Source organism: Polyodon spathula, chromosome 42 (genome assembly GCF_017654505.1).
Source record: "Polyodon spathula isolate WHYD16114869_AA chromosome 42, ASM1765450v1, whole genome shotgun sequence".
NCBI lineage: Eukaryota > Metazoa > Chordata > Actinopteri > Acipenseriformes > Polyodontidae > Polyodon > Polyodon spathula.
The window spans coordinates 1,283,896-1,305,941 of NC_054575.1; the positions used below are offsets into that span (position 1 = coordinate 1,283,896).

Genomic DNA, 22,046 nt, shown 5'->3' on the forward strand with positions numbered 1-22,046 from the left:
CCCCTTATAAAAGGTTTACCACAGTAAACTTGTCATTTTTTAGCTTTTCCTGTGACTATGCTTCCCCAGACCTCTCTGTGCTTTACAATGCTTCCCTGTGCTTCCCCAGACCTCTCTGTGCTTTACAATGCTTCCCTGTGCTTCCCCAGACCTCTCTGTGCTTTACAATGCTTCCCTGTGCTTCCCCAGACCTCTCTGTGCTTTACAATGCTTCCCTGTGCTTCCCCAGACCTCTCTGTGCTTTACAATGCTTCCCTGTGCTTCACCAGACCTCTCTGTGCTTTACAATGCTTCTCTATGCTTTACCAGACCTCTCTGTGCTTTACAATGCTTCCCTATGCTTTACCAGACCTCTCTGTGCTTTACAATGCTTCTCTGCTTCCCTATGCTTCTGTGCTTTACAATGCTTCCCTGTGCTTTACCTCTCTGTGCTTTACAATGCTTCCCTGTGCTTTACCAGACCTCTCTGTGCTTTACAATGCTTCCCTATGCTTTACCAGACCTCTCTGTGCTTTACAATGCTTCCCTATGCTTTACCAGACCTCTCTGTGCTTTACAATGCTTCCCTGTGCTTTACCAGACCTCTCTGTGCTTTACAGGGCTTTCCTATGCTTTACCAGACCTCTCTGTGCTTTACAATGCTTCCCTATGCTTTACTATACCTCTCTGTGCTTTACAATGCTTCCATATGCTTTATAACCTCTCTGTGCTTCACATGCTACCCTATAATTTGTCCATATAAAACTATTTAAGCCAACATCATTTTTCAACTCCCTTATTAAAATCACTGCTTATGCACACAATGAAAACAATGGGGGAATATGTGTTTTCAGCGGGCAGTGTTAAGGCCTGCAGCTGTTGGATCATTTGGATAGAGGCTATCGTCTTACAACTCCTATTGTGTACATCGAATCTATTTTTTTTATTAAACCACAGCTCAGATTAATGTATATCTATCCCTTTCTCAGTCCTCTTCTCCGTTCTTTGTCTCTTTTATCTCTCTGTCCTATTTAGATGGTAATGTGTCAGTGCTAAATACACTTTGAGCTTGAATTAACAGACTTCCAGTCAGCAACCATTTTTCTACCTCTCTCTCGCTCTCTCTCTCTCTCCTCCTCCCTCTTAATTGAAAATATATATCCATTGTTATTTCTAGGCTGAAACAGCAATTCTGCATTCAGAGAATTATTTTTTTTTAAATAGGCTTCATCTAGAATACTGTGTCCAGTTTTGGTCACTTCAGTTTGAAAAGGAATGCACTTGACAGAGAACAGAGAACTAGGCCGAACCTATCAGTGCTGGAAAAGGAGGTGACATAAATGAACCAATCCTTTTAGCGCAGTACAGAATGCTGGACCACAGGAAACAGCTGCAAATAAAGAAAATCGCTGGAATCCTTTGGCAAAGTCAAGACTCAACTTGACAAAGTTCTGAGTTTACTAGATGAAGTAATAGGATCTACAATACTGGGAACATTTAAAAAAAAAAAAAATAGATTATCTATTCCCCAAGCAGGAATGGCCTCGTCTCGTTCGCATTAAACATTTCTCCATTCCTTATGTGCAGATTAATTTACCTTGTAAAATACGCTTTGTTGAAATAATTTTTAAAAAGAGGTTGAATTCCTGTTCAAATGCAGGACAGTTTCCAAATAATAGTATTTTGAAATCTAAAACGCGGTGCTTTTAAACTGCTTATCTGTCCTTTATGTGCCGTGAACAAAGGCTATTTCTGGGTGCGGGCCAAAGACCTCTGGGAAGCGAAAAGGATTTTTGTGAAGATTACTTTTGTGAACGCACAGCAACCCGTGAAAAACAACGCACCCTGCCGCTGAGTCTGCGCTGCGTGGAATCGCTGACCCTGCGATTCCAAAGCAAGTGGAGCCCCCTGGTGGCGTCAGCCTAAAACAACTGAAAAGATTTTCCTGCGCAATTTATTCTGCAGGGGCATGCCACGCAAACCGTGGGTCACAACCGCAAATTGCAAACCCGCAGACCCGCCAGTGTTTGTGCAACCAGCAAAATAAAACTTGTATGTGAGAAGCCCAAACTGAAGCGTGTAACAGAATCCAGGGCCAGAGGACAGGGTTCTAACTGTTGAAGGCACGTCACCTATTAAAAAAATAAAAATAATAAAAAAAACGCATCTCACAATTTATTTCAATAAAACAAGCCTAATTTCGCAACTGTGCGTTTCTGGGGCTCCCTGGCGCTGTTTTTTTTTTTTTTTTTTTTTTATCCCCGGGACTGCACTTTCAGTTTATCACCCCAGAAAAAAAAATAAAAAAAAATAATAATTTTACTTGAAAGAAGCCTTGTAAATTTGTAATGTAACATTACGTACGACATAGTAAAAAATGTGCTTGTTTTTGTTTAAGCCAGATCTAACAGCCTTGCCCTCTCTACTCGTGTGCACGCGATAAAAAAAAAAAAAAAAAAAAAAAAAAACAGGAATGGAGTTTGGTTTCACTGGAGCCGGATCACGAGGTTCGGCTGTATAAAATAGATCAGGCTCCGATCCTAATCCATGTCGTTGTTTCCCAACACTAAGCACCGTAGCAAGTGTAACGAGCGACCCCTACTGGCCACATCGCCACATTCATAAGAACATAAGAACATAAGAAAGTTTACAAACGAGAGGAGGCCATTCGGCCCATCTTGCTCGTTTGGTTGTTAGTAGTTCTATTCTATGTGTGCATTAAAGACTACAGCAGTGGAGTGATCACAGCGCTACCGTGCAGTAATTGCAAGGCAGTATTGCCACGTGTGAAATCTTTAACAATAAAGCCAAAATCGAAAATGCTTTTATTTGCTTTGAAATCATCTCAGCCTGTAACAGACTAGCAAGCACGGGCAAAGCCAGCTTGGTTCTATACAGTGCAAAATGTTTTAATGTTTTGCTTTGTTTCTGGTCTTTGCGATACCTGCACGATCAATAATAGTCCTATCAAATAAATAAATATCGTAGCCCAATTTTAATTTTAAAAAACACAATCCTTCTTGCGCACTCCCAGGATATAGTCCACGCACCCCACTTTGAAAACCGCTGCTCGAGGCTCAGCAGATTACTCTTCATGATTACCAGGCACCTTTATCGTTCACTCCCGTGACTCTTTATCTACAGGAAACCATGCAAATAACTGCACGCATTAAAGCTCGTACCTGTGGAGTGTTCTGTGCATCGTATGCATTTAGTATTTGCATAAATGATGGCTTATAAAAATCAAAAATGATAAAAATCATAACAAACAGCGTATGGGATAAGTATTTCCAATTAAATTTTCAAAGCCTCAACTCCAGTCTTTAATTCACTCCTACTTTTCAAAGGAGACAAAACATCTGTTCATTTAACTAAACTAGACCCGGACAGCTAAGGTCACTTCAGCAGTCTGTTTGTGATCTTTATGAGATGATGTAGCTGCAGAATATAGAGAATCTGTGGAAGATCTGAATTGCCTCCTACTCCTGTCACAAGACCATACTGTAATACTCCTTCCTGTGTTTACACACAAAAGGACCCCACCACCAGGTTCCTGTTGTGTGCAGCAGAACACAAGGCTCCAGTGGGACCCTAATGCATGTAACACAGGAAGGAAGTGGCTTTGGCCGAGTGAAAATAAAGACGTTTGGTAAAAGGAGCAACACAGTTGTTGTTGTTTGGCATGTTGTTTTGAGAACAAGGTTTCTTAAAGGCTTAGTATCCTCAGTGCCGTCTTCATTTACAGCACTGCTTTGAAACAGTAACAGAGGCAACACAAAATAACGTGCACAAAACCGATGGAAGTTTCAAGAGATTTCTGGTTATATGCAGTAATTCCAGCTTCAAGCGCAACGCATAAAAGTATTTTTTGTGTCAATAACGTGAAACGATCAAGCATAAGAAACATACAGAATATATCTAGACGAAGCCATTATCAATAACATATTTTAAAAAAACAGCACTGAATGAAAAGGCCCTGTATGTTAGTATAATATCACGCTGGCTGTGCATTTTTCTCTAAATCAAACATTTCTCTACCCACAGACCTCCAGTACAATTGCTGCTTTTGAAGAAGCGGAGTGGGTAGCTGGATCGAAGGCTGATTGAGGCTCTTTGAGGAAGCAGATATAGCGTTTCCACACAGCTAAATATTCAGTGTGCTGTTCAAAGCAGGAGCTGGCTTGCTGCAGTGGGGATAGAAGGCTGATCGAGGCTCTTTGAGGTCTGGACCGTCACAGAGAGAGTGTCTGTGGCTCCACCTTGGAGCCAAGGAGACTGTTCCCTGCTTCCAGACACGACTTCAAACTGGCCCCTGAAACACACCAAACACACAGCGGGGATGAACAGGGAAGCAATGGGGTGCATCCATTAGCCACACTGGTCTCAAATGTGCAGTCTGTAGCACATTTTAAAACAGGATACCTGTAGTATTCCAAAGTTAAGGAAACCTCAGTTTCTTTAACCCAGTGTATTCTATCATATTTTAAAATCTAAATGCAAATCGCTATAAAAACGGGTTTCATTTGAAGAGCGATGTAACAAATAGAAGTGTCAGCTGTAGTCTCTCTTTAGCACAGCAGGGGAGTATTTGGGTGTAGACCTACTATTAAAAAGAACAAGGGTTTCTAGTTTTGTTAAATATATTTTTGAGATCAGGGCCCTCAGTGGTGTAGATCTGCACACATTTACTAACATGCTGAGCTGTACATATATATTTTTATATCTTTTTTTCACAATAAATACCGTAGACACAGCGGGGGCTTTGACAGTCAAGCTGTGGTTGTGCTTTGGATGGCTGTGGAAATGTTGAAAAAAAAACAATACTTCCTAGTCGAAATGTTTGTCGCTGAATTGTAGTTTCTTTTAGTATTTCTAAAGGTTATTTTTCACCTTCAGAAAATAAAACGAGAGACTGAAGTGTTTAGAGAGCAGGGCCTGGTTGTTGCTTCACTCAGTCAGTTATTTACCTGCTTGTGCTTTGACCCAGGAGAGCGCTTTCTTTGCCAGGAACTCCCACTCCTCCTTTAGATCCGCCCTGAAGCCGTGTAGCCATAGCAACGCCAGCACCGTCGCCCACACGGCCCTGTCACTCACCTGCACACACACACAACAGGGGATGTAACTGCACTGAAGCAGCAAGTGCTTGTAAAGTGTATATCAAGGTAGAGATTCCAGCCTAGCAATACTTGAAATTCCACACAAACAGGACTGGAAGCACAGCACGGAAATCAGGACTAGAGGACACAGGTGGAAATTAAGCGGACACAGGGAAGGAGACACTTCTTCACACACTTGGAATCATCTACATTTCCCTAATATTTGTTTTCTGAGCACTATATTATTTTGCCTCTAATTTGCTACAATGGTTTCATTATTTGCCTTGCGCTTCTACAACTCCCCACCCCTTCAGCGGCTTCCACGATTGGCTGACATGCTTTCTTCCAGTAACATGCTTTGACCCGGAAGACACTGCAGAGGTGAAATGACCTAGGAAGTGCATGTGTAACCCATCTCCAGAGAATAAGGCATGGGAACTTTCTTTAACCTAAACAAGAGCCAGAGATCAGGTTTTAAAACGAAAACCCACGTTTGCTAGAAAAAATGTGTTTCTTTCAAAACTGCACATTAAGATATCCGTAGCGAATGCACGTGCCAAACGGGTACGTTTCCAATCGCCATTTAATTACCTCGGCTGGCATTTTGCTGATGGCTTCTTGCTCCGTTTTCTCAAACACAGAAACGAGCGATTCGTTGAGCTCCCAGGAGCCGTCGGCTCTCTGCAGGGAGATCAGCGTTAGCACGGGGTCCTCTTTTTCTAGAAAGCAAAAAAAAAAAGCATCAAGAAATGAGGTGGACACATCCAGATGTCCCAGCGTTGTCACAGAGCAGAACTCAACACAATACCAACATGGAGGGACCTCGTATACCTGAAACACTGCAGAAAGTCAAACGCAACAAAGATCCGCAACCCAACTAAAAAGCAGTTTGATACGTTTCTAAGGGCGTCCGACATACCATCCCAAACACTCTGCCAGTAGAATCTTGCTCACGTTGGTTTTATTTAAGTTACGGGGGGGAATCAGGTGTAAAGAGCATATGAGAACATTTATAAAACAAGAGTCGAGAAAGAAAATAGAAAAGGAAAGAGAAAGAAAAATAGAAACGAGAAAGAATGAAAAGTAGAGGATGCACAAGAAAAGAGAAAATGAAAGAAAAGATGGACAGAGAGAATGCACAAGACAGAAAGCGAGAGAAACAAACAAAGGAAGAGAACTTTCCCTTACCCAGTTCTGGCCCAGTTTCATCGCACTTATTGACAGCACAATAACTCATCTGGGCACACCGCTGCTGCATTACCATTGGTGGCATAGCTGCAGATGCTCCACCCAGCCGCATTGCCTTTGGTTGGAAATTTGCAGGAGCGCCAAAGCCACCACCACGCACTCTGATCTTTGGAATGGAACACGACTGCATCATACAAGACTGCATCAGCATTTTGGAAGAACGCATCCTCACTGAAAAGAGAGAGAGAGAGAGAAAGAGAGAGAGAGAGCATTGGTTTAAACAACAGCAAAGAGCTTGAGACAAAAATGTTCCTTCAGATGAAAAGCAATCGACATGCAATTCAAGGGGTTCAACAGAGACTCATTCAAATCCTCTTTGAATGAAATGCAGAGACCTCTGAAATCAGGGAAGGTAAAATTGAATAGATCTATTTAAGGAACATGAGGTCCTGCTCATAGAAAGGTGTTTTATGTTAATTATTGATGAATCGCAGCTGTGGAATGGACGTTTTCTTTGACCAGCTGGTGGGCGTGTTGTCATATAAAGTTGAGGGAACACAAACCCACTTTCTCAGGAACAGTGGCTTGAAACCTGGTTCCAGGAGACCTAGTTTGAGGCAGCTTTGCTGTATCACACCCCATGTCTCCCCTGGTGTGCCGTGCAGTGGCCTGAAACCTAGTCTCCTGAAACCAAGTTCCAAGCCTCAAAGTGGCTTTGTGTTCCCTCAGCTGAAGTGAGACGCTGACTCACCTCCGGGTAAATAACACTCACTTTGTGGCCTGATGTTCCTGTGGATCAGAGGTCCCTGCACAGCCTGATTCAGGTCCTTGTTCACAGCGACGAAGGCAGTGTGCGTTGAGATGACTCGGGCCTCAGTGCTAATCTTCACCACTCTCTCCTTCACCTTGTCTCCGCCCTCTCCCTCCACGCTCCCTCCTTCCTCCAGGGAGCGGATCAGAGTCCGTGCGGCCAGGCGGTGAGTCGTCAGTCTGCCCAGAACAACACTGACAAGTTCACGGTGCTGTAGTTCTAACGAGGACTGCACTGCACTCATGGAGCAAAGGTATTAGTCATGGAGACAGCACTGAGATTTGGAAGGTACAGTCAGATCACTCACAAGTTCATCTACTGAAAAATCTCCTTTGTCACGGAAAAATACAGAAAAAACACAGAAGTAGATGCACTATTATAAATGACGTGTGAGAAATTCACTCAATCGCTGTTAACCCCTGAAGGTACACAAGGAATTGAGCGCTTCTTGTTCAAACGGTTTCTTTGTAAAATACATCTGAGAGCGACTCAAGCATCACGAGTAGGAAACTGACCATAGTTTAAAATGTTTACGTACAGTGAAAATATTTAAAGTAAACTGTTTTACAAAGGCAGAAAACACACCAGGTTAGAGACTGACTTAAATTATGAATTAAATTAAAAATCTTGATGTTTGAATATTTTCAAAATGTATTACTTCAAATATGTTTTAGTTTTGAATTAGCAGGTAACATAGAAAAATATAATGTATACCATATTACAGTAAAACAAATAATCTAAAATCCGTTTACTAGGGCACCCCATTGCTTCTGTAGTTCAGCAGTGTGCGCATGTATTAGAGCACCCCATTGCTTCTGTAGTTCAGCAGTGTGCACATGTATTAGAGCACCCCATTGCTTCTGTAGTTCAGCAGTGTGCACATGTATTAGAGCACCCCATTGCTTCTGTAGTTCAGCAGTGTGCACATGTATTAGAGCACCCCATTGCTTCTGTAGTTCAGCAGTGTGCACATGTATTAGAACACCCCATTGCTTCTGTAGTTCAGCAGTGTGCACATGTATTAGAGCACCCCATTGCTTCTGTAGTTCAGCAGTGTGCACATGTATTAGAGCACCCCATTGCTTCTGTAGTTCAGCAGTGTGCACATGTATTAGAGCACCCCATTGCTTCTGTAGTTCAGCAGTGTGCACATGTATTAGAGCACCCCATTGCTTCTGTAGTTCAGCAGTGTGCACATGTATTAGAGCACCCCATTGCTTCTGTAGTTCAGCAGTGTGCACATGTATTAGAGCACCCCACTGCTTTTGTAGTTTTGATTTGTTGTGTGTATGAAATCAAACCACTGGAACTGAACAGCCTGGGAAATTGCCAAAATAGGAAAAATAGTGATTGTCAAATTTAATTGATGACTTTAATAGGTCATGCATGCTGTTTATTTAAAATAGTAAGAGAAAAGGAACACAGAGCCACACATGGTAAAATGCAGCAGACTCTAGAAGTTGTTTAAGATGCCTAATTAAAAGCACACAAGTGCCTATTGTTTCTATATCACCAATTATTACCGAAAATCGAAATTCTCACACCCAGAGATATTTTCATGTAAGTAGGTATACAAAGCATGGCAAAAATGGGGTATTGCAATACATTTGCACACGGGTGTATTTAAGGAGACACTGCCTCCCTTGCCTCCTCTGGGGTAAACCTAACTGCAGTCGTTCTCAATTCTACTCCTCAAGCTAATATCTCGTACCCAGTGTGCTTGTCCGGCTGCAGTTTGAAGCTGATCTCTGTTTTGTGGGGCTCGTCTCCCAGACTGTACTGAAGACTCGCTCGACCCAACGCACTCTCGTCAAACTGGAGAGAGAGAAAGAGACAGAGAGAGAGAGAGAGAGAGAGAGAGAGAGAGAGAGAGAGAGAGAGAGAGAGAGAGAGAGAGAGAGAGAGAGAGAGAGAGGGGATGTTACAGAAGGGCTCCCTGTGCTTTACCAGCAGGCAGTCCCCAGCTCCTCTTTGAATCTGTTCACCTCCTCTGTCATACCTTTCCTTTGAGCTGCGCGTACAGGATTGACCTGTGACCCCGGAAGAGGACCTTTGGCGTTTCAGACACAGGAACGACCTCCAGTCCAGCCGGGACGTCCCAGTCGAGGACAATGTTACTGACAGCGGGCTGGAGTGCGAATCTCAGACTCTGCATCACCTGGGAGAATCAGACAAGCAGTCTGGTTCACACAAATACACCCTTACCCAGGGCTACTTACAGTTCTATACAAAAAAATATATAAAGAATTACAGTATAATTAAGATACAAAATACAACAGAAATACCCAATCTGCGGTTACATCGTTCTTTAACAATTCTTTCTTTTGTAACAGTTTTCCAATATAACTTGGTACCCTCTTGGTCCTTCTAATAAACATACAAGTCATTTGGTCATTTATATTACAGTAATGCAAGTTACTGAAGCATGTAATTAGATTACGTTTTTGGTAAACTATCAAAGTGTAATCTAAAATATCAATTGAAACAGTGGATAACAAGCTGGATCGTTAGCGCCACGTTTCCTGTCACAATCCCAGGCCTCGTACCTTGGGCTGCATCCTGTCCTGGCCCGTAATGAACTCAGGGTGACCTGATCCTGCCCGTGCCATGCCTTTGATCAGAGCCGTGGAGGCTCCTTCTCCAATCCCAAACGTGAAGCACCTAAAACAAACCAAACTCCAGTGGAAACTGCGCATACTGGATCCTGGATAGAGCCCATGTCGTTATTTGTTCATTTTACAAATGATTCCAAAAACCTGAATCACATTATGTCTGATTCCTAGTAGCTGATTCAGCTCAAAACTCTTAAAAGGATCCCAGTGATTCTGCCTCGATTATAGCCATTCCATCCCCTCACCACTCTCCGTGAAGAAGGATCTCCTTCTGTCTATCTCCACTTCATTTCTAACGTGTCCTCTGGCCCAGGGTTCTGTATTGCGTTTCAGGTATTAACCTTTTCAACACCTTTTAAGATTTTAAAATTCAAATTCTTTTTTGTTCTCTGCTAAATAGATTCGGTGCACTCAACCTCAATCTTCAGAGCTCAACCTTGGATTCATCTAGTTGCTCTTAAAGGATCAAATTGTATGTTTGAAATAAAGGCTGTGAAGGTTCACAAGAACAAACCACTGGTCTGGCTAAAACTGGTCTTATCAAGATTGTGTATGTGGCAGAGTGAACAGCACAGGGTTGAAGCACCAGGGTGATAGAGATGACTTGGCCCATCTGTTAGCTGTAGCACATAAATACTAAGAAGTAGCTACCTTCAGTGGGCTAGTCAGGAAACTCACGATGACATCCTTCGCTCCTCTCCTGAAAGAATGACCTTCAGTCCAGGTTGATAATGCACACCTATGCTGTAACTGTATTTAAATTAGATGACCATTAGACCACACCTGGAGGTATAATTGCATTAACTGTGCATCTCTGTATTACTGATAACATTTGAATGCTAATCTTTGAATACTGTAGCTTTAATAAATAAGTTAGATTGAATTTACTCACTGTTGTCAAGTACCATTAATAACACTGATTAAGAGCAATGGTAAAATTATTACATTTACTTACAAAGTACTCATTCTGTTTTGTCACCTTTCCACTACATTCCCTATTGTCCCTTAGGTCCCTCTGTGTGAAGAAGTGTCTCCTTCCCTCTGTCCTAACCTTAACTCCACTTGAACAAATGAAAGAATCAGGGTGGACATGACTGAAGTTTTTAAAATATTTTGCGTTGACATTAACAATACTTTAAGTGCAGTACAGAAACCAGGACCACAGGACACAGTTAGAAATGAAGTGGAGAAAGACGAAGAACAGAGGGAGACAATTCCTGAACGGACTACTGTGGCAGGGAGAGAATGAATCCGCGCTGTAAATCTCCTTCCCGATTGGCGGAGGCGCTGCTAAGGGGAACAATACGCTCTTCACAGGATGTGCTGAACTTCAAACCCTGGAGCGAACCGGGAGTCGGTCATCTTGGTGAAGAGCGAAGCGAATCAGCACTGTTGCATTCGCCGACTGGCTAGAGAGTGGCGATATGCTGATTGTGTGGGTGGGATTTAGGTGTATATTAGCGGTGCAGCGACAGAGACTCTCCCCTTGATGTTGGCACCTGTTTATACTAAGCGATGGTGTGTTTGTTAAGTTTGTGTGTCGCATGATACCAGCGCGACCTGGGAGAGAGAGGACAGGAGCTGAGACTCAGCACTTGCACCAGAACCTTCCCCTGCACGAACCTGCACAGCACAGCAGTGTGGAGCATGCAGCACTACTATTGGAACTGCACTTTCATCACCACTGTTCTTGGACTGTATTATACAATGTGTCACTATTAAAAACATTGTTGGTTAATCCTTGAATGCGTTTGTGTGACGTCACTTCCACATTACCTCTCCCCATCTGCGACAACTCCCTAGTCATGTTGCTGAGGCTGAATCACTGGGATCCTTCAAGACCCAGCTTGACAAAGTTCTGAGATCAACCAGCTATTAGGAACTGGACGAGTGTTGATTGGCCGAATGGCCGCCTCTCGTTCGTACATTTTCTCATGTCCTTATTTTGACCACGTGGACAAAATGCAATTGATCTGTACCCAGTACCTGTGTGTGCCAGCATGCTTCTTGACTTCATTAATGACATACTTTGTGTTCCCTACTTCTCCATCTGTGAAGACAAACAGCTGAGAGAGAGAGAGTGAGAGAGAGAAAGAGAGGAGAGAGTGTGAGAGAGAGAGAAACATACTTACTTCATACTTGCTTACTAAAAGTCTTGGTATCCCCAATAAACAACTGTGAGAGTATTTGAAAACTATTTTAACTATCAAAACTGGCACAAATATGTTATCCATTTTCTTTGCATAACAAGCAACTGGGCATGTGTTGCCCTTTCCCACACTCAGAGCCCTTACATGTTGGTATCCCTGAACAGACAATCGTCCTCTCTTCAAAAAAAAAAAGATATGTGTGTGTGTGTGTGTGTGTGTGTATGTAGTGTGTGTGTGTATATATATATATATATATATATTTATTTATTGTATCTAAGAAAAATCTGAGGATTGTAGGTTGGGCCAGCAATCTTTGCAAGCTTTACTTTATTATAGCAACATATACAGGGGGATTCATAATTCACACAGCAGAGGCTGTGAGTACAGAAGAACTGCATGCATCCAGCCTCTTTATAGATGAACAGTGCTCTGGTGTGTCGAGCTAGATTTGAACCCAGAAAGGTCTCACATTATTAATGCACACTGAATTTATCAGACATGACTTCATAGGAAAAGAGATTTTGTCTGCGTAGCTAAAAACCACAATGAGACTGCAAACTAGGGGGCTTATGAAAAGGAACGAAGCTGTGTTTTGTCATGGATGGTGAATGAGAAGTGAGAGCGTGTCTGTCTTAACAGGGGGGAACTCAAGAACCCCCCCCCCCCTTCTTACCAGAGAAAATACTGCTGCAGAATACAATCAACCAGTTAACAAAAACCAGCTGGCTACAAACCAAGCTTACAACTCACAGCCTTCATGAAGGCATACACATATAGACACAGGAGAGACACCGAGATTCTCTCCAAGTCCTACCGGCTGACTCCTGAATATTGGGATCAAATGACGAAACAAAGCTAAATTCTAAATTCCTGCCTGGACACGAATCATTAGAAATTATTACAATGAAGGGTACATTTTGACCTTCGAAGGTTCGGAACACATTACTGAAGGAAGCTTCGAACCTTTGATGGCACTCATTTGCATAATTTACTGGTGATATCACCATAGCTACTCGTTTATATTTGATTGAAAATCCTATTATTTTACAGGTTATAGGTCACAGCCACATTTTACTACCACTAGTAATATTATTTTAGTTTGCACTCAACCTTTTTTTTTTTTTCTGGGCATTTAACCAAAAAAATCATAAAACAGCGAGGGGTTTCGAGACATTTCTCTCGATACAGTTTACGCTGTACAACGCTTTGCTGTCGAGATTAAGAAATTAATGTTTTGCCTCTGGATAACAAGAGCTGGAGAGGGGAGGGGCGGACGGTGCTCAGTTTTCGAAATTAAAATAATTAGTGCTAGCGTATATTTTGTATGTTTCAAACATATTCTTCCATAGCACTTCTCTGACACTGTCTTGTACACCAGGTATTCAGTATATATTTTACAACTGCTATAGGTACTGCCCACTGCTTCAGCATACTATACGCTGCTCCATTCACGGCAGCACCACCATATAGAGTTGCTATGTATAACGGTATAATGGTAGTGGATTATGATACAACAAATTTTGCTTACATAATATGCATTATACAAATCAAAAGATTGGATTTTGCACGCGATTGACATTTAAGCCTTTGCGATCTTATGTCGGACCAGGTGTGACATTACAGTTTTCCCTTTCCAGTCCGATGACGGACCCTGTCCAACATCATCAAAAAGACGTCAAGCACAGGTGTCTGGTCGTTTTTTTTTTTTTCCCCTCTGGAAAATGCAGAGAAAACCTTTCAATGGCCGAGAGGAGAAGAGAAGCTGAAAAAAAAGGGGGCTGATCTGAACAATACAGAGAGCCCCTGCACCACAGAGATAACACGGACACAAACAAAAGAGAGAGCTGCTTCTGCACCCAGCGCTCAGAGAATATCACAGACACCTGCAGAGCTTTTTGAGATGTTACACTAATAAAATAATGACTCGGATCACATTATTGAGGAGTTTGGTGATAAAACGAGTGATCAGGAGAGGATTTATCAGTATGCACGTCTATAAAGAGGCATGTGAAAAATACAGCCAACAAGGGGTGGGGCTTGGCTGGAGATGCAGTACTGAGTGTCCTGCACTGAATACATGGACTGAAGAGGGTTAATGCGTGATTTAGATTACATTTGTCAAATGGTTTCTGTTAACAGTTAAAAAAAAACAAAACACATACAGTACACGAATGCAACTTCAGGAACCTTCGAAGGTTTAAAACTACCTCTGAATGTATGTGGCAGACGGGGCCAGTCATTTTTCCTTGGCAAGCCTCCCGTTTTCGCAATGCTCAGACAATGTATAACGTGTGTGTATTCAAGACGGGCAAGTGGAAATATCCTTCTAGAAAAAGAATGTGGGATTTTTAAGGGCGGTCTTAAACCCAACATCTTTTTTTACACAGCAGAATGGAAAGTTGTGCAAACACTTATTCTTTGTTTCACAATGTAGGAAAAAATAAAACTGACAAACGACATTATTCAAGGCAGATATTCAATGCAGTTTTACAACTTTCAACACACGCCCTTGTAGTGATTTTATTTATGACCCCTCCCTCCTCTATAGTCAACGTGGCACTTTCCTAGCAACAGAGCCAAACCTACACAAAGACATTTCTTTGCTTCTTGTAGGAGGCTGCTGACATTCCTGAGCTCAAGTACCCCACCCAGCTTCTCAGTGTTATCTGTTGCAGAAATTAACACTTAAAAAGATTGTTCTAATAGGAAAACTATTCAGAAATTCCTACAATCAGGCTAATATCCCCTCCCCCACCCCCCTTCCCACCTGTCTGGGGTGTCCTGGTCGGCAGGCTTTGCTGTAAATGTCTTTCAGTGGCTCCAGGATCTCCGTCCCTCCAAAATCAGCTCCCATCCCTTTCACCTTCCCCAGAGCATCGTCCATCGTCTGCTGAGTGTACGCAACACTCTCCCTGAGAGACATACAGCAGCGCTATTACAAGTTATATAGAAAGCGATTTCCTTGTACGCTACCCACAATAAAACTTGAACCACAGAATCACAGAATACCGCTTTGTACCAAATACGAATATGAAGCCTGTACTCGGAAAACCAGGAGAAAGAGAGTTTTCCTTCTGAACATCGCAGCGTATCCAGTCACGCTCCCTCCTGCAACGTTACTGGGAACTGAAATGAATAGCACGCTGTGGGAACAGAAAGCCAGCATCGTTGCAGGAGGGAGCGTGATCCAGATACACTGCAATCCTTAGATTTATTCTCCTGGCAAATTCTCCTCAGTAAATGTTGACAGATGTATTGCCTGGTTCACTTATGATCCATTAGGTGCAACAGTAATGTAGCGCCTAAAATCTACAATGGGCTCCACAGCACTAACTGTTACAGCATTATTAACATTATGGCTTGTGTCTTTATTTGTTTTGGGATTACACAGTGTGGGCGAAAGGGACAGACCTCCCCCACCCCCACCCCCACACCCACAAAAGGGAAATACTCACGGGAAGAACGCCTCGAAGTGTGACCCAAAGCCGTAGATATTGAAGAAACAGCCCAGGGGCAGGCTCTTGAGAAGAAGCAACAAGGTGTCCTGCAGAGAAGACACCAGATATAAAAGAAATCTATCAAGCAAGAAAACGTATCGCTACTCTGTTACACTACAGCTGTCATGCAATGGTTTTGTCAAGCGCCACGGCATGTGTGAAGTTCTACCTCTTCCTTGGTTAACCTGCTTAGAAAGATTTTAAGGGGAGTCCCAAGTGGTACATCCAGTAAAGGCGCTCCATGTGGAGTGAAGGATGCGCCCTAGAGTCTGGGGGTGGCTGGTTCGAGTCCAGGCTATTCCACTGCTGACTGTGGACGGCAGTTCCCGGGGGGCGGCGCACAATTGTCCTCCACCTGTGGGGGGTGGTGCTTAGGTTGGCCAGGGTGTCCTCAGCTCACCACACAACAGCGCCCCCTGTAGTCTGTCCGGGCGCTTGCGGGCTTGCCTGTAAGCTGCCCAGAGCTGCGTTGTCCTCTGACGCTGTAGCTCTGAGGTGGCTGCATGGTGGGCCTGCAGCATGAAAAGATGTGGTCTGCTGACGACAAACACTTCAGCACAAGGTTGGTAGCGGTGAGCTGAGCCAAAAAATAAATGGATATTCCAAACTGGGAGAAAAACAATTGATGACTAATAAATTAAAAAATAAAGTGATCTGAAGGAAAGTGAAATGCACTCAATAGATGCTAAATCAATTTAGTTCTTCGTAGCTCACCCCTTTAAACCCTGGGGTGCAGTTTGTTTTCAAGCTAAGAGCAATATTATCTGTATCCATACCCGGGCGCTTTGAATGCGTTTTGGATCTGCTTTCTCACTGCTCATTGGACAGTCCATGCTGCCCGAGCGATCCACCAGGAAGATGAACTCTCCACAGCTGGACTGGGGCGTCGACGCAGCCGCAGGGAATTCTGGGTAGAGGCTGAGCATCACCAGCGGGTCCCCCATCAGTGAGCCTCAAAAACACAAGAGTCAAAAATCAAAAACTACAAAATCGATCCACAGTAAGATACAAAAATAACGGACAATGTGAAACGTCTATTCTCATAACTTCCATTTTATGTACTACATTCAAAAGAACGAGCAACAGAAAGCCATTTGCCTCTGGAGTGCTCCAATCAGAAGAGAGGCGTGCCTCCCTCCATGACACTCAACTGCTCTCCCCTTCTGTTGGACATCTTTGTAAATATAAATTGCTAAATCAGGATCAATGGGTAACATGAATCACCCAAAGAAGCATTCATCTCAGGCAGTGTGTCCTTACCGGGCGTGGCCGAGGCGAGCCCTCCCTCCAGAATAGCAGTGGGCTGGTGGGGGTGGCTGTAGTAAACCAGCAGCTCCACATCCCGGTCAAACATGTGACCTGGAGACAGCGAGACCTGAGAGAGAGAGAGAGAGAGAGAGAGGGGTGTTTCTGTGGACTACAATATGTATTATGATACACGTAATAGTCCTTTAGGGATCAACAAAGGCTTTTCAGAAACTTTATCCACTAACGTTTCAGCTCGTGTCTTACTGAGACTCCCACAAGGAGGGGAACTGTTACCTGGGCCTGGGTCTTGTCGTCTCCGAGGTACTCCAGAGGCGTGAGGTCACAGTTGGATTTCACCTGGGCGACTCCACTGGGAGAGGCGAGGTGGGCACTGAAAGATAGAGAGTAGGGCACCGGCCCTCCAGAGGCTCCGGACACTGGAGCAGTCAGGGACTCGGAGCCTGGAAGACAGGGCGGCAGAGACCTGATAATTCAGCAACATTACCTCACCTCATTTCTGTGTATGTTTCACAACAACTGGATTAGCGGTTCTTCAAATATACGGTAGGGTGCCTATTTACCAGAACACCTCAAGAGCACCATGCCTAATTAAAGCACAAAGTGGTGTAACATTTTCACACGAGTGCCTATTGTTTCTATATCACTGATTACTGAGTGGAAATGGAAATCTTCACCCTCAGAGGTTTCTATGCAGGTAGGTATATAAAGGATATAAATGACTAATCTTGAGGTGTTTCAACACATGTGCACACTGCTGTCTATCCTGCTCTCACCAGCAGGGGTGTATCGGGGGTTCAGGACGGCAGGCAGGCAGTATCTCAGAGCCCCGTCCGCTTCCACAGCCAGCTCTGTCACGTAGGACAGACAGACAGACGCTTTCTGACCCGCGGGCAGACTGCCCACGCTCAGCCTGAACACGTCCCGGCTCTCATCGCTCTCCTCCAATAGGAAGGCTTGCTGTCCGCTGCTCAAGGCGTCGTCATAGGTGTCACGCGCCTGGAAAGAGAGAAGGAATGGAATCTCATCACTGGAGCTCCTCACACAAACACTGACAGAGAGAGAGAAAAGAGAATGAGTGGAGCAAGGGATGAGCGTTTTCACAAATCCATTCTACTCTGCAAGCCTGAAAATTACAGCTGGAAGTATTATGAGAAAATCGCTAGTGTAGGCTTTATGACCTACAGAAAACGTTCAATCTTCAGAGGGAACTTACCCTCATTTAAAAAGAGCTACACTGGTCCTCCTTTAACACAGGAATTGAGTTCTACAGGTTCCTGGTCCTTAGTCCAGGTTACACTGCTAGTTTAGGGTTAATATAATTGTAACACAACCCAGAAGTTGCTACCTCCTGTTTCTCTCGGATCTCAGCTTGGATTTTGACCCCCCCGATCTCGGCGTGGAAGTCGTAGACCGAGGAGTCCTCCTCCATGGGAAACACGAAGACAGCCTCCACCGGGCTGGACTCTGAGTTCTCATAGCTGAGAGTGGAGCAGACATCCGCTACAAAGCCTTGGACCTTCACCTGCACAGTGATCCCCTTCAGAGGCACTGTGAGAGAGGGGGGAGAGAAGGGAGAGTGACAGAGAGGGGGGGGGAGAGATAGATAGAGAGAGAGAGAGAGAGAGAGAGAGAGAGAGAGAGAGAGAGAGAGAGAGAGGGGAGAGAAGAAGGGGAGAGAGAGAGAGGGGAAGAGAGAGGGTAAAGAGGGATGGGGATGAGAGAGAGGGGAGAGAGAGAGGGAGAGGGAGAGGACACACTGTGAAAATATATATTGACCAGACCTGACCCTAATTAACATTACAGTACATGCATCCCTGTTTAGCTGCCCTATAGAAATACAGGATGTGCAGTAGTGTGCATATTTATCACAACACCTCCAGATCTGTCATGGATATCCTTTATATCCTTTATATGTGAGAATTTCAATTTCCAGTGTGTAATCAGTGATATAGAAACAACAGACACTTGTGTGTGAAAATGTTAGACCACTTTGTAATTTAATTAAGCATCTTAAATTCTAAAAAGTCTCATGAAGTCTAAAAAGTCCCATGGCTCTGTGTTCCTTTTCTCTGACTATTTTAAATGAAATGCACGTGTGACTGAATAGAGCCATCAATTAAATTTGACAATCACTAATTTGCCCACTTTGACAATCTTCCAAGATTTTTCGTTCCAGTGGTTTGATTTCACAGGCACAACGAATTCAAACCACAGACGCTCTAATACATTTACATACATAGTCTTACCTGGTTCATTTTTCAACGTCAAAAGCCCACAACAGTCTCTCATCTTGTCTGTTGGAAAAAAAAAAAAAAGTAAAACTTAGTTCTAAGACCAGGGGTTATAGTTTCTGCACTCTTAAGGGCAGTTCATACACTAGTGCAGGGCGATCCGTCAGCAGGGCCAGCGCAAGAAGTTCAGCGACCCCCCCTTTTTACTCTTTTTAAAATTTAAACGGTACAGGCATCTACCGTCAGCTCTCCCATGACAATATTTCTGATCAGTGAGCTTATAAATAACAACCGATACACGATATGCAGGTTACCTCACCGCGTTTTCACTGTACCTTATTTCTACAGTACCATGTTGCATTGCTTAACTACTATAAAACTGGTATCTACCGTGTAGGTCGGTGATCATATAATCGCAACACGACATATAAATCAACTCAGAGTTAAAGAAGCCCCGATCAACGCCATTTTGACACTGATCAACGCTATTTTGACACGCTTTTGCGGCAAGCAGAACATAGGAAACAGAATTGCTCTCCCTCAGCCTAAGAAAACATTTATGTATGAAAAATAAAACATAGGGCCTACATCTCAGGCAGAGTACAAAAAAAACACGTTTTATTTTGTATCCCGGATGTATGAGAGTACGTCTCATGTTTTGTGGGGGGGTGGGGGGGGGGTGTTGGGGGGGGGGGGGGGGGGGGGTGGTGGGGGGGGGGGGGGTGGGGGGGGGTGGGGGGGTGGGGTTGGGGGGGGGGTGGGGGGGGGTTGGGGGGGGGGGGGGGGGGGGGGGGGGGGGTTAATTGATACCTCCCGTCTAGTCCCCAATTTGTACACAAAAGTGTATATTTTTTAGGGGGTTGTTTTAGACGTTACGTATTAGACTTCGTTACAGTAAATGAAGGGGGGGGGGGGGGGGGGGGGGACCACACGACCACACACACACACACACACACACACACACACAATTGTGTACCTTCCCGTAATCCCCTAACTAGAGGGAAACACCTCAGAGGCAGTAGTACTATGAGTAGTAGTCATCTTATAATAATAATAAGAAGAACATAAGAACATAAGAAAGTTTACAAACGAGAGGAGGCCATTCGGCCCATCTTGCTCGTTTGGTTGTTAGTAGCTTATTGATCCCAGAATCTCATCAAGCAGCTTCTTGAAGGATCCCAGGGTGTCAGCTTCAACAACATTACTGGGGAGTTGATTCCAGACCCTCACAATTCTCTGTGTAAAAAAGTGTCTCCTATTTTCTGTTCTGAATGCCCCTTTTTCTAAACTCCATTTGTGACCCCTGGTCCTTGTTTCTTTTTTCAGGCTGTAAAAGTCCCTTGGGTCGACACTGTCAATACCTTAATATATAATAATTAAGGTAAAATTAATAATAATAATAATAATAATAATCTACCCGCTACCAAACCACGCCCCAGCCTTGAAAGTGCATGACAGTGTCTTGCCATGCCAGGCCAAGGAAAAACATCGATTCGTAGAACAATCTAAGGTGTGAAGGTGAATCGTGTTTTAAAAAATGCAACCGTTTTAAAAAGAGGGCTCGGACTCGGGAATGAGGGCGATTTTCCATGATATGGAGGGGGGGAGTCGGAATCCGGATCTCTTTGTGCAGTCCCATGGTGCGGGGGCTATACAGCCTCTGCACAGAGTGCAGCTGGAGCAGCTCGGTGACGTCACGCAGCAGCCCTGGAAGAACGCGCAGCTGCGCAGATCTGCGCCACAACAACACGAACCGTCCCTTAAAAACATGCATGCAGGTATTTAACCTAAAAAAAGCAAACTATGCAGGACATCCCGAATGCACACCCACAGACTTCATATCAACGTAGTTTTAAGCATATCAAAAAAAAAAAAAAAAAGAAAGAAAGAAATACCGACCCAGCTAAGCGTTTCTGTGTAGCTTTTGGGATCTTTTCCTTAAAAAAAAAAAAAAACATTTCAGTTTCTTACCTGGATATCCGTGTCTGTCTGTTCAACAGATGTGTGTTTTGGTTAAGCAACGCCTTTCCCGTATAACATAAACCGAGTATTGCGCATGTGCAGGAGACTTCCTGTTGACTGTAACCACTGTAGTGATTTCATGCAAGTGTAGCGCAAAAAATGACCAGCAAATATTTTGCAGATTTACCAAACTTAAAAAGAAATCGTTACAGGGGAAAAAACAAACAAACGGTTAATTCAGCCACAATTGCTTTTTTAGTGGGGAAAGTACACACAGTTAATACATATCGATGGATTCCTGCTGGTCACAAATTAGACTTCTTTTATAGAAATTGCGTTCTTCCTGAGAGATGCACACTCAAACCAAGTGTTCAGTTTAGCAATGAAATGAAACTGGCCAGGAACACTGTGGAAATTGTTAGTTTATTTTACCACACAGTAATACATTTAGAATAGTCTCAGACAAAACTGAATAAAGCATAATAAAAAGTTAACTTTTTTTTTCTTTCAAGAAGGGAATTCATTAAAGTTAATTTTCATACACATACAAAATGGAGCGATGTTTATATATAACTTTATAAATAAACATACTTTCCAAATAAATTCAGTCTGTTTGTATTTCTCTGCAAAATCTGATGCAATTGAGGTCATATCTGACAGGCTAAAATAATTTAATCTATTCAGTCTCGAACAAAGAAGACTACGTGGCGACCTGATTCAAACATTCAAAATTCTAAAAGGTATTGACAGTGTCGACCCAAGGGACTTTTTCGACCTGAAAAAGGAAACAAGGACAGACAGGTCACAAATGAAGATTAGACAAAGGGGCATTCAGAACAGAAAATAGGAGGCACTTTTTTACACAGAGAAACGTGAGGGTCTGGAACCAACTCCCCTGTAATGTTGTTGAAGCTGACACCCTGGGATCCTTCAAGAAGCTGCTTGATGAGATTCTGGGATCAATAAGCTGCTAACAACCAAACGAGCAAGATGGGCCGAATGGCCTCCTCTCGTTTGTAAACTTTCTTATGTTCTTAAAAACCTTGGCGGAAGACTAGCCAGTATAATACTCCACTTCATCTTTTTTTTTTTTTTTTTTTTGAATCCAAAAATCAAATTAATAGTAAAACAAAAGTGAAACTTTGACTGACACTAAGGAAGTTTTTCTAAAAGATTTTTTCTTCGTCTCGGATTCTAAATCTAACATGCTGTTCAAGCTGTCATTCTCCTGCTGAAGACATTCAGTGTACC

General features: G+C 43.3%; 1 protein-coding gene across 1 annotated transcript; it reads right to left on the bottom strand.

Annotated features, from left to right (window-relative positions):
* Positions 1 to 2,954: 2,954 nt before the first annotated feature.
* On the bottom strand, positions 2,955 to 20,884 carry LOC121305254 (von Willebrand factor A domain-containing protein 5A-like). Its single transcript, XM_041236812.1, has 18 exons — positions 20,805 to 20,884; positions 18,849 to 18,896; positions 17,948 to 18,150; positions 17,376 to 17,598; positions 16,876 to 17,042; positions 16,594 to 16,708; positions 16,110 to 16,285; positions 15,292 to 15,380; positions 14,604 to 14,748; positions 11,673 to 11,752; positions 9,621 to 9,735; positions 9,074 to 9,232; positions 8,786 to 8,889; positions 7,036 to 7,253; positions 6,264 to 6,494; positions 5,667 to 5,794; positions 4,947 to 5,073; positions 2,955 to 4,291 (listed from the first exon to the last, which is right to left on the bottom strand). The coding sequence occupies exons 2-18, from the start codon at positions 18,889 to 18,891 to the stop codon at positions 4,212 to 4,214; spliced, it is 2,403 nt and encodes an 800-aa protein (XP_041092746.1). The 5' UTR covers positions 18,892 to 18,896; positions 20,805 to 20,884; the 3' UTR covers positions 2,955 to 4,211.
* Positions 20,885 to 22,046: the final 1,162 nt, after the last annotated feature.

What these genes read in the sequence shown, in the direction of transcription:
- LOC121305254 (XM_041236812.1), bottom strand. Translation starts at nt 18,891, where the DNA reads ATGAGAGACTGTTGTGGGCTTTTGACGTTGAAAAATGAACCAG. An exon ending in CACTTCGAGGCGTTCTTCCC is followed by an intron (nt 14,749 to 15,291) that starts GTGAGTATTTCC and finishes TATGTCTCTCAG; the next exon opens with GGAGAGTGTTGCGTACACTC. An exon ending in CTGGGTCAAAGCACAAGCAG is followed by an intron (nt 4,292 to 4,946) that starts GTAAATAACTGA and finishes GGTGTGTTTCAG; the next exon opens with GGGCCAGTTTGAAGTCGTGT.